Genomic DNA, 13,153 nt, shown 5'->3' with positions numbered 1-13,153 from the left:
TCTCCATGGAAACTTCTGAAAACGCCTCTCGATTGTGGATTACAGTCAACATTTCCACATATACATTGTGTTATTGCTGTATCTGAAGGTTGTCTTGCCTGTCAGCAGCTGCTAGTGAGAACAATCCTTTTCACAAATGTCCAGGATGTGTAATGCAGCTCAGGGCGACACCACCAACAACTATGACCTCAGTGTTAAGATACATACGTATTGAATTAATTCAATTCAGTTAAGTTTTATTTATATAGCACCAAATCACTACAGAAGTGGTCTCAGGACACTTTTCATGTAGAGCTGGTACAGACCAAAATCTTTTTCTACCCAACATTTCCCTCATGAGAAAGCACTTGGCGACAGTGGCAACAATTCACACCTCTATGACAGCGTAATGGCTGAGGGACACACAATGTCCAAACCCTTGTAATTGGAGGAAGGAGACATTTAGGTGCTGGGGGAGCCTACAGGTGTGAGGTAGAGTTGGGATTTATACAGATAGGTCAGTGTGCATTTAGGCAACGATGCTTGCTTTGGCTCTGTCCTCCAGCACATTGCATTAGGAATAAAACAATGATTAGAAGTTAAAGTGCAGACTTTCAGCTTTAGCATGAGGGTATTTATTATTTGGTCATCAAATTCAAAGAATTTGCAACCAAGTACTAAATGTGATCGTTTTATTTAGGTTTACAGGAACTTGTCCAATAACTTGTGGTCCTTTGAAAACAGCAGTCTGTCAAATGTCTGTAATTACTACATGGTTCACTTTAAGCTGAGAGTTTGCTCTAGACGTCCATAGCCATTATTTAATTTCAGGGTCTGCACTGGAGCACAGAGACAAAATAACAGAAACCATGCCAATGTGTAAATACATTGATCCTCACTGGAGTTGTGTACTCTCACTTCTATGATCTTCACCTCATGAAAATGTTTTGAGAAACTTCTGAAACTTCATTTCAAGCAAAAGTTCCAAGTAAAAGTACAAAAGTATGAGCAACAAAATATACTTACAGTACAAAAAGTAAAAATGCTCATTCTGCAGAATGGCCCTTTTCAAAATAATATATATATTACTATATTATATATTGAAGTATTTACCTAATTATAATTACTGATGTTTTCATGCATACATTAACGTTGCAGCTGGGCAGCTTGGGAACTTCACTCTGAGGATCATCTTATTGTGTCCATAATGTTATATCATCATTTATTGGTTGATTAGATTTTGTGTTATTGATCTGAATCTGCAAAATAACTGAAGTCATCAAATCAATGCAGTGCAGTAAAAAGTCCAATATTTGGCTCTGAAATGTAGTGTAGCAACAGAAAGCAGCAGAAAATGGAACTACTCAAGTAAAGTATAAGCACAGCATTTGAGTAAATGTACTTAGTTACTTTCCACCACTGTAAATTTATTCTTGCCCACATTATGGGAGCAGTCCCCCCTCCCTTCAAAATCACAGAGAACACAGAAACAGTGATTAATGTGGTCTCTGCTGGGAAAATGCTCCATATATACAAACAGGCTGGAGCTGCTGAGAACTGCGTGAAACACGTGACCGTGTGGCAGAGAGTGCTGCAACTCTCTTTTTCAGGGCTCTGCTTAGAACGCGCCTCTTCCTGTCTGTCATACAGGAAGGAATATTTTTACACAGAGCAGCGCTGACTGGAGAGGAAGGCAGATTTATGTGAATGTATGCAGATCATAGCTGGGTAATCTAATGTTCTGAACAAACATTGATGACTGCCCCCAAGTGGTGATAGTGAGGAACTACATCACAACGTCACTCAAAGGAAATAATTTATCGTTGGACATGATTGTTCTTATCACTACTGCACCACTATTGTTATTAGTCATTTTGAGAGTTTTCATGATGCATTTGCTATCAAACAGCATATGCCACTGCACCACTGACTGCATTCTAATACAATATGAGCTGCAACACCTCCACATCCATCAGTGGGCATAATGCCAACCTTTTATCCACCTCTATTAGCATCTGTGGTGAACTGAATATTACAAACACCACTAACATATTTGTTTTATTAAAGTTTTGATGACCTGCCGTCATTCTGGAGTTTGTTGCTGTCTGTAACTTCAACAGTCCTCACTATCACAGGGCTCATATAGTGCATCCATATAGTCTGTTTCTGTGCCCATGCATTGTGTGAATCTAGATCAAAGCAGCAACTGACAGATATTTTTATCAATGAATCTATCAATACTGTCAGCTGGTAAGCATTAACAATAAATCAATCACTGGATTAATAGATTAGAAACCATAGAATCCAACATGGACCATGAATATAGATTTCTTACTAACAGTATGTAGACATGTAGAAATCATCTGCTTGTCGATCAGCACACACCACTGAGCACCTTCACTGTCAGTAACACTCATCACAGTCACTGGTTGTGAAGGAAAAAATAAACAGTCAGTTGTTAGGGACAAAAGTTTATTGTAACCCTACAAAAGACAAAACAAAAATAAAATTATAGAAATGAAAAAAAAAAGATTCTCATTCTTATACAAGTCTCAAAACTATCCATCATACACGGACCACAGTTTAATTATTCATATTCATATTTTTAGTATAACATTTTGTTGTAATGCTGTGTGTACATACAAAATATAGCAAACTAAATAAGGCAAATAAATAGAGGTACAACTTACAGGAAAATGGAACATTCCTCAATGTTTTGATCTTTTTTAAATCTTATCTCAAACATCAAGAATGGTGTACAAAATGCTTTTTTCCAACTGTACATCTTTCGGTGGAGGATACTTTTTTTCCAACCATAAAAATACTGACTCCTCACAATTATACAACCTCTAAACTGGGTGCAACTTTTCTCAGGCAGTACAAACTGTTGTGCAACAGGTGTGTTCCATATTACAAGCAATGTCTATTGAGAAGTCAACACATCATCATTGTGCACCCTTCATTAGGCATGCAGGTCAACGCCAAGTGCATCATCTGACAGAAATGTGGTTAGAAAACATTCAACTTTTTTTTCTTTTACACACCAAAGCAGGTGACACAGACAAGTGAGGATTTCAAACTCAATACACTCCTGTTACGTACGAGTGTGGCCTCTTTGTCTCCCTGCCACCCAACACTGACTGCTCATGTGTTTCCAGGGCCCAGCTGGATTCCCCAACCTCAGTCGCCCCTTTTCTCTTTTCCTTCTTCACACCATGTTTTTTTTTTTTTTTTTTTTTGCACCACTCTTTCGTTGCACCCTTCTCATTTCTAGAGGGATCTAAGCCCTCAAAATGTCGTGGCAAATGGAAATGTCCCATAATAAAAGTGCATTGAACAAGCTACTAATTTCATTCCTCTGATTTCCATCTGTACACCCCAAAATCAGCCAGTCAATGGCCAAATAAACATCCAAACATGTAACAACATAAACATGTAATAATACTGACAATGTTGCAATACCCCTCAGTAAATAGTCTGCACTACAATATGGGTTAAAGCTCTTGATTAAGAGTTTAAAGGGTCTGCCAAAGTCTAATATACTAAATCTGATTAACTCGAAAGACAAAAGCAGAGGTTAGGAAATGGAATAGCTCAAATATACATGAGATGCTGGTTAAAACATGAGCAATCATGTCATTTCTCCTTAGACTTAAGGGACTTCTGATTTCTCAAAGTGTCTGAAAGTTTGAATCTGTTTGGTTTAGCAGTTAATCTCTTATGTGTGGGACATGAGAACTCCTCTCTGCACTCACCAGGTTCTCTATGCTTCAGTTTGAGGACAAATGAAAAGGGGGGGGTGGGGGGGGGGCTGTCTGTACAGGGCAGACCTCTCTGACGGTCTATACCTGCTGGACTTTTAGGAGACTTTGGTGACTTATTGTGCCTCGAGCTGTGGTCAAGTTTCAGAGAACTGCTTTTCACTGTTTGTGATGTCTGATCTGACACCACAAGATGGCGCCAATTGGTTTCATTCCAACTGTCAGCAGCATTTCACCAGCACACACTGTACACTGGAATGCCACGAGCTCTGAAACACAGCAACAGGAATGGTGTGTGCGTGAAAAGTGGGTCAGAGGCACTTGAATATGTTTAGAAGAGAAACGCTGGCAAAATGAAGGAACAAAGGCAAACTGGGATAGTTCCTACTGTAGTTATCTTCATGACACACAGTGCATCTATCAGTTTGTTCAGAAAGACTGGAAATGAAATAAAAACTGATGACCCATCATCCAACATTGGTTTTCTTGTAACATCAAGTGCTGTGGTAAAAGTGTTACTATGAGAAAAACTACTCCTCTATTTCCCCTGACAAACTGATCCAGGTGCTGTTGTGCAAATCCTTTGACCTCTCAGACTCTCAACCAACCAACCTATTTATTAATGAGGGCATCTTCCAAAAAACTGAAGCTGTGAATACACAGCCTCGGCTTGGGCTGACAGAGGAGATTAAACACAGGATGTGCCGGTTCTTCCAACTGTACTCCTCGACACGTCGCAGATACAGCACCTTCACTTCCTACGAGAAGCTGATCTTAGTTGTGCCTGATGCTCAGGTTTTAGAAATACATATAAAACACTGCATTGATCTAGGTTGGCATCAGTTCGTACAGTAAGTGGGGTCTGACAGTCTGACTGTTGTTTGGCAACAGGTTGCCCATAGTAACGGGGTCTAGCCATATGTAAACAAACGTGTGAGAGAAGGTGGAAGAAAAGATGGAAAAGAGGAATTCTACGAGGCTCTCTGAGGCTGCTGCCTTCCTGTCAACGTACACATTAAAAGAACCCTAAACTGATCAAGCCACAAATTTAAATGCTTTGTTGTACCCAACTTTGTAATAACAGACTCAGCACATAGTGTGGGCTGAGATTACAATGCCAACGGAAATACAAACGCACAGAAATACCGTATGAGGAGCCTGAATGGTGGTAACAGAGTAATCGAGCCCTAGATTAACTTGAGATGTCTGTACTGATGAGCTCTGTCCACATGTTTCAGCACCGGTGGAGCAGATCCTACAAACACTATAGAAGAGAGGAATTAAAGGCTCAATCACAACTGCTATGCAGCTTTGAGCTGCTGCATTTTAGTTGCAACTGATGGAGCAGACTACACATTCAGACGTGAACCCAGTGGCAGCTGAGCAGGGAGAGCGCTGTAAACTACCTGCAGCTCGTGCCTTTCACTTTAGATCCATACATGGCATTCCTTCATTATCTCTGCTGCCCACTGAAGCACAGAGAGGACACTGCAGATCGGCCTGTGGACGCCTGTGAGTGGAAAGTTTATCAGAAACGCTACAGTGCAAACAAGACATACAGGTGTGAGAAAAGGATCAGCAACTGTCTTTTTTACATGGCGCAAACTGTATAGAAATTCACTTCAACACCAATGTGAACTTGCAACACCAACAAATAATGTATTGCATGTACAAAACCTCCAAATGCCATGAAAACTTAAAAAATCCTCAAAATCTTTGCAATTAGCTTGTCTGCATCTAAATATAAATATATATCAACGCCTAATTGCAGTATGTTTAGTAATAATACATTTCCATTTGTTTTTCTTTGCTTTGGCACTAATTGATGCCAGAATAATGTTGAAACCACTGAGGAGTGTCAGCGAGGCTCGACCCTTGTGGCACAGTCATCACTCTGTCAGGTGGATCAAGTTGAGTTGGCTGTTTTTTTTCCTTGAGTTGAGTGAAATCGCAGCTCTGGATGTCCGTACATCCTCCCTGGGAATGCTGTGTGCTGGAGGAGAACACTGGAATGAATCCTCTGGTTTGAAGCGGGACCCCCCCCGTCACGTATCCTTCTTCATTCTTTCAGAAGCCTTCAAAGCATTCTGGGTTTTCTGACCGCACGGCCATCTTTGCAGGAAAGGAAGTTGATCAACATCCACCTGTCCTGTGGCTGATAAGTCTCTCTTCTGGGGAACACTTGAAGCAACCACGACTGCAGAGGTTATGGCTTTGTTCCCCTGTCCCGCCTTCTCATCCTGTGTGTTTTTTTAATCTGCCTGAAGTCCTTTTTCCAATCGTTTCTCTTGGCCTTGTGTATATGCACAGTGTGACTGGCTGATCCCGATGTCCTGTGTGTTTTAGAGCCAGATAGCAAAAAAGAAAGGGCTGCTCCTGCATCAAGGAACTTACTGAGGAGCAGCAAAGGGTTTGGGAGGAAAAAAGAGCAGTGAAAAACAGGAGGTGACAGAGAGCTGGAAGCTTGAGCACAGTGTTAAAAGGATACTGTCAAACGATATGGGATAATGTGTCACAGTGGTCTGTCCGTCCGTCCATCAATCCCAACTGTTCTTTGTCCAGCTCAGGAGACCGTACGACGTCCAGGAAACACGTGTTGGAAATAGCTTTACAAGACCAGAGGAGAGTGCTGCATCCTTCAAAAACGGCGAGGCTGTCCATACATGTCACTATACGTCCAGCTCAGCCATTATTTACATCCTCTCCAAGTCAATGGTCACCTTTCAAGGATCTGGAATAAAGGTGTTTCGAAATCTACACCACGGCAGAAATCAGGCGTCTAGTCTTTTTTTCATTCCTTTCTTATCCCAATCTAGTAGTTGACCTTGGTGACAGCTCGTTCGCGGCCCCCGCCCTCCACCAGCTGGTTGACGGAGCGCTTGCGGTTCCGCTTGAATTTGTTCAGGTCTTTGTCAAAGACCTCACCGGAACGCAATGCCGACACCAGGTCGTCAAACTCCCCGCCAACCTCATCGGAGCCCCCACTTTTCTTGGCTCGCCGTTCCCGCTCCCTCTGCTCCTTGAGCTGGAAAATGGAGACAGGAAGTGAGGGGACAAAGACAGAAACAGAGGGGACAAGAAAGAAGACACCTCAGCAAGTGTTTTTAACACTTCTTCTAAAACCTTAAACTAGAAGGTATTTGTTGGTGATGACAGACAAGAATTGAATCTTCCTTTGGCAACACAATAAAACAAAGAGCTTTTTCCAAACTGCTGCTGCCTCCAGGTTATTCTCCTAATGTGTGTCTCACCATGGCCTCCATCCGCGCCCTCCTCTCCTCTTCATCTTTACGTCGCTGCATGTTCTCCAAGTCTTGCTGGGCTTCAATGAACGACTGCAAGAAGGTGTCGAAGATCCCAAAGAACTCATCAGGCTGCATCCTCCCTTCTTCCTCCCCAAAGTGCTTCAGAGATTTGGTAAACTGCACACAGACAACACACACATCATTTTTCCATTGTGATGAGAAGTGAGTGAAAAGCTGGCCTGTAAACAGCTTCTGGCAGATGAACACGGCCACACACCAAAAGCTAATGCTTTACTGTATGTACTGTATTCTCTGCTGTGGCTCAGATCTCTCATAGCTCGTTATGTTAGCATGTTAGCCTTTGCTTGAACACATGCTCGATGTCCTCAAAACAGCAGGAACACACACACGAATATGTGCATTTGAGCACCGTATGTCCACTCTGTTCAGTCCAGGCTGTCCACTGGTCTGTGCCAAGATGCTGCCTGCAGTCAAACAGTCACACATTCCTACACACACGCACACGCACACACACGCACGCACACACACGCACGCACACACACACACACACACACACACGCACACAGCTTTGAACTGTAGTATACAGCAAAAAAGCCAATGTCCTTAAACCTAACGTGATACCTGAAATACAATATCACTGCTACATAGAGGTCAGAGTCAGTTGCTTTTAAAGACCGCATCATATCACCGACATCAGGACCTCCTCAAAATCACGTGTGGCTGAACAACTCTGGCAAAACTAGACTGCAGATTATTTTTCCTTTTCAAGTGCATGCTTATTCATGCTGATTGTACTGGTTTCAGGAAATAAACACATGCAGCTCTTCAACTTGACACAATACAACCACACTTACTATTTGTCAGAGACTGCAGGTTTTCAGTCCTGCCCTCGCTGTTGCTCTTATTCTCAAAATGTACGGAAATGAAAGCGGTGGTGGAACGAGTACTCAGATCCTTCAGCAAAGATAAGCATACCACAGTTTCTAAATATTCTAAGCAAAGCCCATGTCGTCAGAATGTGATTTACGTGAAAGAACAGAAAAGTTATCAGTACAACTGCAACAAATAAATCCATTAAAGCGAATTTAGCACATACGATGAGTTACACAAAATGATGCCGTCTCTGGGGCAAGCAGTTGAAAAATGGCAGAGACTCGAAACACGGCAAAGAAACACACAATTACATTAAAAAGCTCCCTCCATCTGTTGCCTCTGTTTGGTGATGGATCAGCCCTATGGTAAAGCTTGATCCATCAAAAAACAGACATCAGATGTGAGGTGTGTCCGTCCACGTTTGCTTTTAGATTAACCTGGAACTGTGCATTTGAGTGTCAACACAGACACAAATCTGCCAGAAACAGCAGGTTTAGCCAACACTAATCAGCTGACACTAGCTCAGAGACGCACTGAAGTAACTTGTCATGTAACGTTAGAGCATTTTAAATATTTCATGCCATTAGTCAGACAGTCTGAAGTGAATCCTTTTTTCTACACAGCAGAAACAAAATGTGATCAGTTACATCTCCCTTTATTCTCAGTGCATGGCTGCATTCATTTAATGTCCTTTGTTTTACTGCAGCAGCCTTGTCTGTACTTGCATGATACGGGAAGGTAAGGGATTTGTTGCTGGAAATAATAAAACCTAACTTTTTTCATTTTATGTCATTAACAATGGACTCATGGCAGCAATAATCAAGAGATTCATTGATTATCCAAATGACCGTTCATTTTAGCCCTCGATATCAGCTAAATAAGTGTAAAACTGCCTTCACTGTTATTTCTTTTCATCACTTGGTCACTTAAACAACTCGTAGAGATGCAGTTTCACTCTCTCTCCACCAACTCCTCGAAATGTGGAGCTCTGTCGCTCCTAAATGTTCCACAGCAGAGCTCAACTAGAGCTTGTTTGCTGCCAAATGCAGCTGAAAATGAGGTTGATGAAAGCAGAGTTTGCAGGCCATAAAACCAAAACAATGATCCAAAATACCCATCAGTCAGAGGTCAGAGGTCGACCATCAGTCTCTGTGGGATCGTGGCTGTGAGTGACCCCTTTCACACTGCACAGAGACATGTGTTGCATTCTCTATGTCGAAATATGAATTGGTGCAGCTTCAAAGTATCAAAAGGAAAAGCACATCCTCTACAGAAGGGCTGGTGTGTGACTGTGACCCTGCAGCCCATAATGATCTCTGCTGTTGGAGAGCTGCAGTCTCTTCCTGATCTCGGCTCCGTCCTCATCGCATGCCGGACTGAAGTGTTTTCAGTTTAAAGGAGGAGGAGCGTACTGTATGTGGTCGTAATGTTGTGATATGGAGGAGTTGGGGCTCGCTCTTCTCTCAGGATACAAAATCATCCTGTCATTATGGGCTGGTCACCATAGCAACCCCCACCATCATCCCTCTCCCCCTCTGTAATTATGTGTCTGGTCAAATCTGTTTCCTCTCGTCCCCTCGGGTCTGTGTTACATGAGTAAACACACACACACACACACACACACACACACACACACACACACACACACACACACACACACACACACACTGTGGGAGGCTAATTATCCTTCTGTCTTGATTTTTGTGTTGTATTCACCGTTTGTGATGAATTTCAGATTTCTGTGTGTTTATCATGGATGTTGATTGAAGTCTTTGTCAAGCACTTTGAGCTGAAGTTGGTCAGAATCCACACATTTTTTACGGGCTCTTTCTGATTGGCTCTGGTTAACACATCGTGGATTTGGTCTTGCTTGGCACCATCTCCTCAACCGCTGCTTAAATCCTGCCAATTATGCAGAGGTATTGTGACTGCGCTGCGTGTGTGAGAACTCGCTGTGCACATGCACTCAAAGGACGCCTAATCAACTAAACTACATCATTTTACAAACAGCATGAAGCATGTCATTTCTCTATCCAGCAGAGAGAATTCGTCCGGGAAGACAGGGATGGTAGGTGGGTGGTCGGGCCAATGAAAGTGTGCAAGTGGGAATTACTGTAAGTTTTAGAAATTGGTGTTGACCTAGATATGAAAACAGGAACAAAATACTGCGTATGTGCAGAGAAGCAGCGATGAAGTCAGGTTTCTGCACAGCTTTGGTTAGATGCAACTAAAGAAAAGGATCAACATTTTTAGCTGTCTCATAGCTTTGATCCATTAATTGTATTGTGTGAATTCCATGTCTTTCCTTTAGACGCATGAATAGTTCTATTTCATCCTTCCTGACCGCCAGAGGCGGTGCCTTAAGCACTGAATGACTCCGTCTCGCGCATGCGCAGGTCGAGAACCAATACCAACAAAGTCACCTGTGAGTGACCCCCTGACGACCCCGGACAGGCTATAACTTCCGGTGTCGTCAGAGGATCTGTTCCTTTTTTCTTCTCGCTTCGCAGGTATACTACGGTCGTAGCATTAGCTTTAAGCTAATTATCACCGTACTTAACAGTTAGACGCTTGTCGCCGGTAGCCTTGTGACCGCTCATTGCTGGTCGGAGCTGCGAGGTGCTCGCCCTCCAAGGGCTGCGGCAAGCTGTCCCTCCGGGAGGCGGTGTGTGCTGTCTCACCGGCATCGCGGACGCTCCTTTCTTCATCCTCATCTCACGGTTGGACTCGACCGGTAAGGTACCGCTAAGCAGCGCATAATGTACTTTGTTGGTGACGGCAGTGTTTTCGCTCCCTCTCCCAGCATAGTTGTGCTCTGTTGTCTTACAGTTAGCAGCAGTGTGTCCGCTTGAGCTAACTTTGTTATTTGGCAGCAACTTTTGTTGTACCTGCTTTATCAGTACCGACCTGTTGGTGACGGCAGTGTTTTCGCTCCCTCTCCCAGCATAGGTGTGCTTTGTTATCTTACAGTTAGCAGCAGTGTGTCCGCTTAAGCTAACTTTATTATTTGGTAGCAACTTTTGTTGTACCTGCTTTGTCAGTAACGACCTGTTGGTGACGGCTGTGACTTCGCTCCCTCTCCCAGCATAGGTGTGCTCTGTTTTCTTACAGTTAGCAGCAGTGTGTCCGCTTGAGCTAACTTTATTATTTGGCAGCAACTTTGTTGTACCTGCTTTATCAGTACCGTCCTGTTGGTGACGGCTGTGCTTTCGCTCCCTCTCCCAGTATAGGTGTGCTCTGTTATCTTATAGTTAGCAGCAGTGTGTCCACTTAAGCTAACTTTATTATTTGGTAGCAACTTTGTTGTACCTGCTTTGTCAGTAACGACCTGTTGGTGATGGCTGTGCTTTCGCTCCCTCTCCCGGCATAGGTGTGCTCTGTTATCTTATAGTTAGCAGCAGTGTGTCCGCTTAAGCTAACTTTATTATTTGGTAGCAACTTTGTTGTACCTGCTTTGTCAGTAACGACCTGTTGGTGACGGCTGTGCTTTCGCTCCCTCTCCCAGCATAGGTGTGCTCTGTTATCTTATAGTTAGCAGCAGTGTGTCCGCTTAAGCTAACTTTATTATTTGGTAGCAACTTTGTTGTACCTACTTTGTCAGTAACGACCTGTTGGTGACGGCTGTGCTTTCGCTCCCTCTCCCAGCATAGGTATGTTGTTCTGTTTTGTTATGGTTAGCAGCAGTGCTTTCGCTCGAGCTAATCGGACTGTTTCGACAGTGTCCCTTCTTGAGTTGGAGTTAGCAACGGTGCTTGCTGTGTTAATTTGTGTTATACATTGTTTTTGAGAGTGGTTCTTCATAATTGGTAGCGCCATTATGATGTCTTCTCACTCCTGTACCGCCTCTATGGCTCCTCTGCAGCCTGAGGACGGTAATGACCTTTGCCCCTCATGTCTTGGCCTCGAGCACCTGAGGGAAGGTCTTTCAGAGGACCCCTGCATGAACTGCAGCTTCATGCCCCGGGCACTGAGGGCGGCAAGACTGGCTGGGGTGGAACATCCCTCCTGTGGCCTTGTCGGGTCCAGAGGATGACATCCTCTCAACAGCGGCTTCGGCCACTGAATTTGGGGAATATGGGACGGACGCTGTCTCTCATGACACCGTCTTCCATCCCTCAGAAGTGGGCTCTCGTTCCTCGGCCCATAGTTCAGGTGGTTGCTCAGAGGGTAGCTCCATGGGGGCCATCATTCGCATGGCCTTGGCTCGCCTGCAGCTAGACGTGCCGCAAGCCCAACCGACTCTGGTGAGCGCATTTTTCAGGCGCAGTTCAGCCCCTGCCACATTCACTGTGCCTCCTTCAGAGGAGTACCTGAAGGAGTTGCATGCATGTTGGAGAGATTCCAAGGCTCTTTCTCATGCAACGTCTGATGGCTGAACACTGGCAGCCATGCAGGATGCAGCCAAGTTGGCCTTGGCCACATGCCAGCTGTTGAGCCGACGGTGGCTGCACTCATGGTCTTTCCTGATGAGGCCCTGAGGGTGAATGCGAGGTGTCCTTCACCCCAGTGCCGTGTCACGGATGATTTGCTCTCCAAAGCGTATGATGCAGCGGCTCGTATGGGACGCATCGGTAACTCGATGTCACACCTCATGCTCGCCCTCTCAGCCTGCCTTCAGGAGACTACACAGGACACATCAGCTCATAATTTAGCGATGCGTCTCTGCAGGCTTTCGCCCTAATGACCAGGGAGCTAGGGCGTGTGATGTCCACCCTGATTCAGGCTCGCCGCCAGGTTTGGCTGGCTCAATCGCCGCTCTCAGAGGCGTGCAGAAGGACCCTCCGCAGCGTTCCAGTGGAACCAGGAGAGTTGTTCGGGTCAGCCGCTTTAGAGGCACTAGAGCGGACAGTCCAAGCCAGGCAGACAAGACAGCAGCTCTCAGGTCTCCACAGGAGCGTGCCTCCCCCTGCTCGACCTAGAAGTTCTTCAGCAGCTGCGCAGCGCCGCTCTCAGCCACAGGCTTATTTTGATGGCTACCAGAGGCCGCAGCGGCCAGTGCAACGGCCAGTGCAGCAGCCCGCTCAGCGGGCAACTCAGGCTCTTCGGGCCCCTGATTGTCAGCCTTCTAGTCAGCCTCGGGCCTTGGATGCTAACTGGCGCCCCCCCAGAGCCTCCAAAGGCCGGGGGGCCAGGAACTGAAGTTCCTGGGCCGGTCGTCGGCTGCTTTTCCCAGCAGCAGCTCAGTTATTGGGCTGCTTACACCTCGGACCCCTGGGTGGTGTCCACCCTAGCCCAGGGGTACAAACTGCAGTTCCGACGCCGGCCCCCTGCCTT

The 13,153-nt window shown here is 44.9% G+C and overlaps 1 protein-coding gene across 3 annotated transcripts in view; it reads right to left on the bottom strand.

Moving 5' to 3' along the window:
• Positions 1 to 3,218: 3,218 nt before the first annotated feature.
• Positions 3,219 to 13,153, bottom strand: part of daam2 (dishevelled associated activator of morphogenesis 2) — a 114,822-nt gene continuing 104,887 nt past the window's right edge. For all 3 annotated transcript variants that reach the window (XM_070978887.1, XM_070978886.1, XM_070978888.1), the window contains 2 exons: positions 6,992 to 7,162; positions 3,219 to 6,765 (listed from right to left, as the gene is read on the bottom strand). In XM_070978887.1, the coding sequence (XP_070834988.1) occupies positions 6,553 to 6,765; positions 6,992 to 7,162 (384 nt within the window). In that variant the 3' untranslated portion in view covers positions 3,219 to 6,552. The remainder of the gene's footprint in view (positions 6,766 to 6,991; positions 7,163 to 13,153) is intronic.

Source organism: Chaetodon trifascialis, chromosome 14, assembly GCF_039877785.1.
Source record: "Chaetodon trifascialis isolate fChaTrf1 chromosome 14, fChaTrf1.hap1, whole genome shotgun sequence".
Lineage (NCBI taxonomy): Eukaryota > Metazoa > Chordata > Actinopteri > Chaetodontiformes > Chaetodontidae > Chaetodon > Chaetodon trifascialis.
Note: the sequence above shows the minus strand (reverse complement) of the source record. Positions and strands in the feature narration are given on the sequence as shown.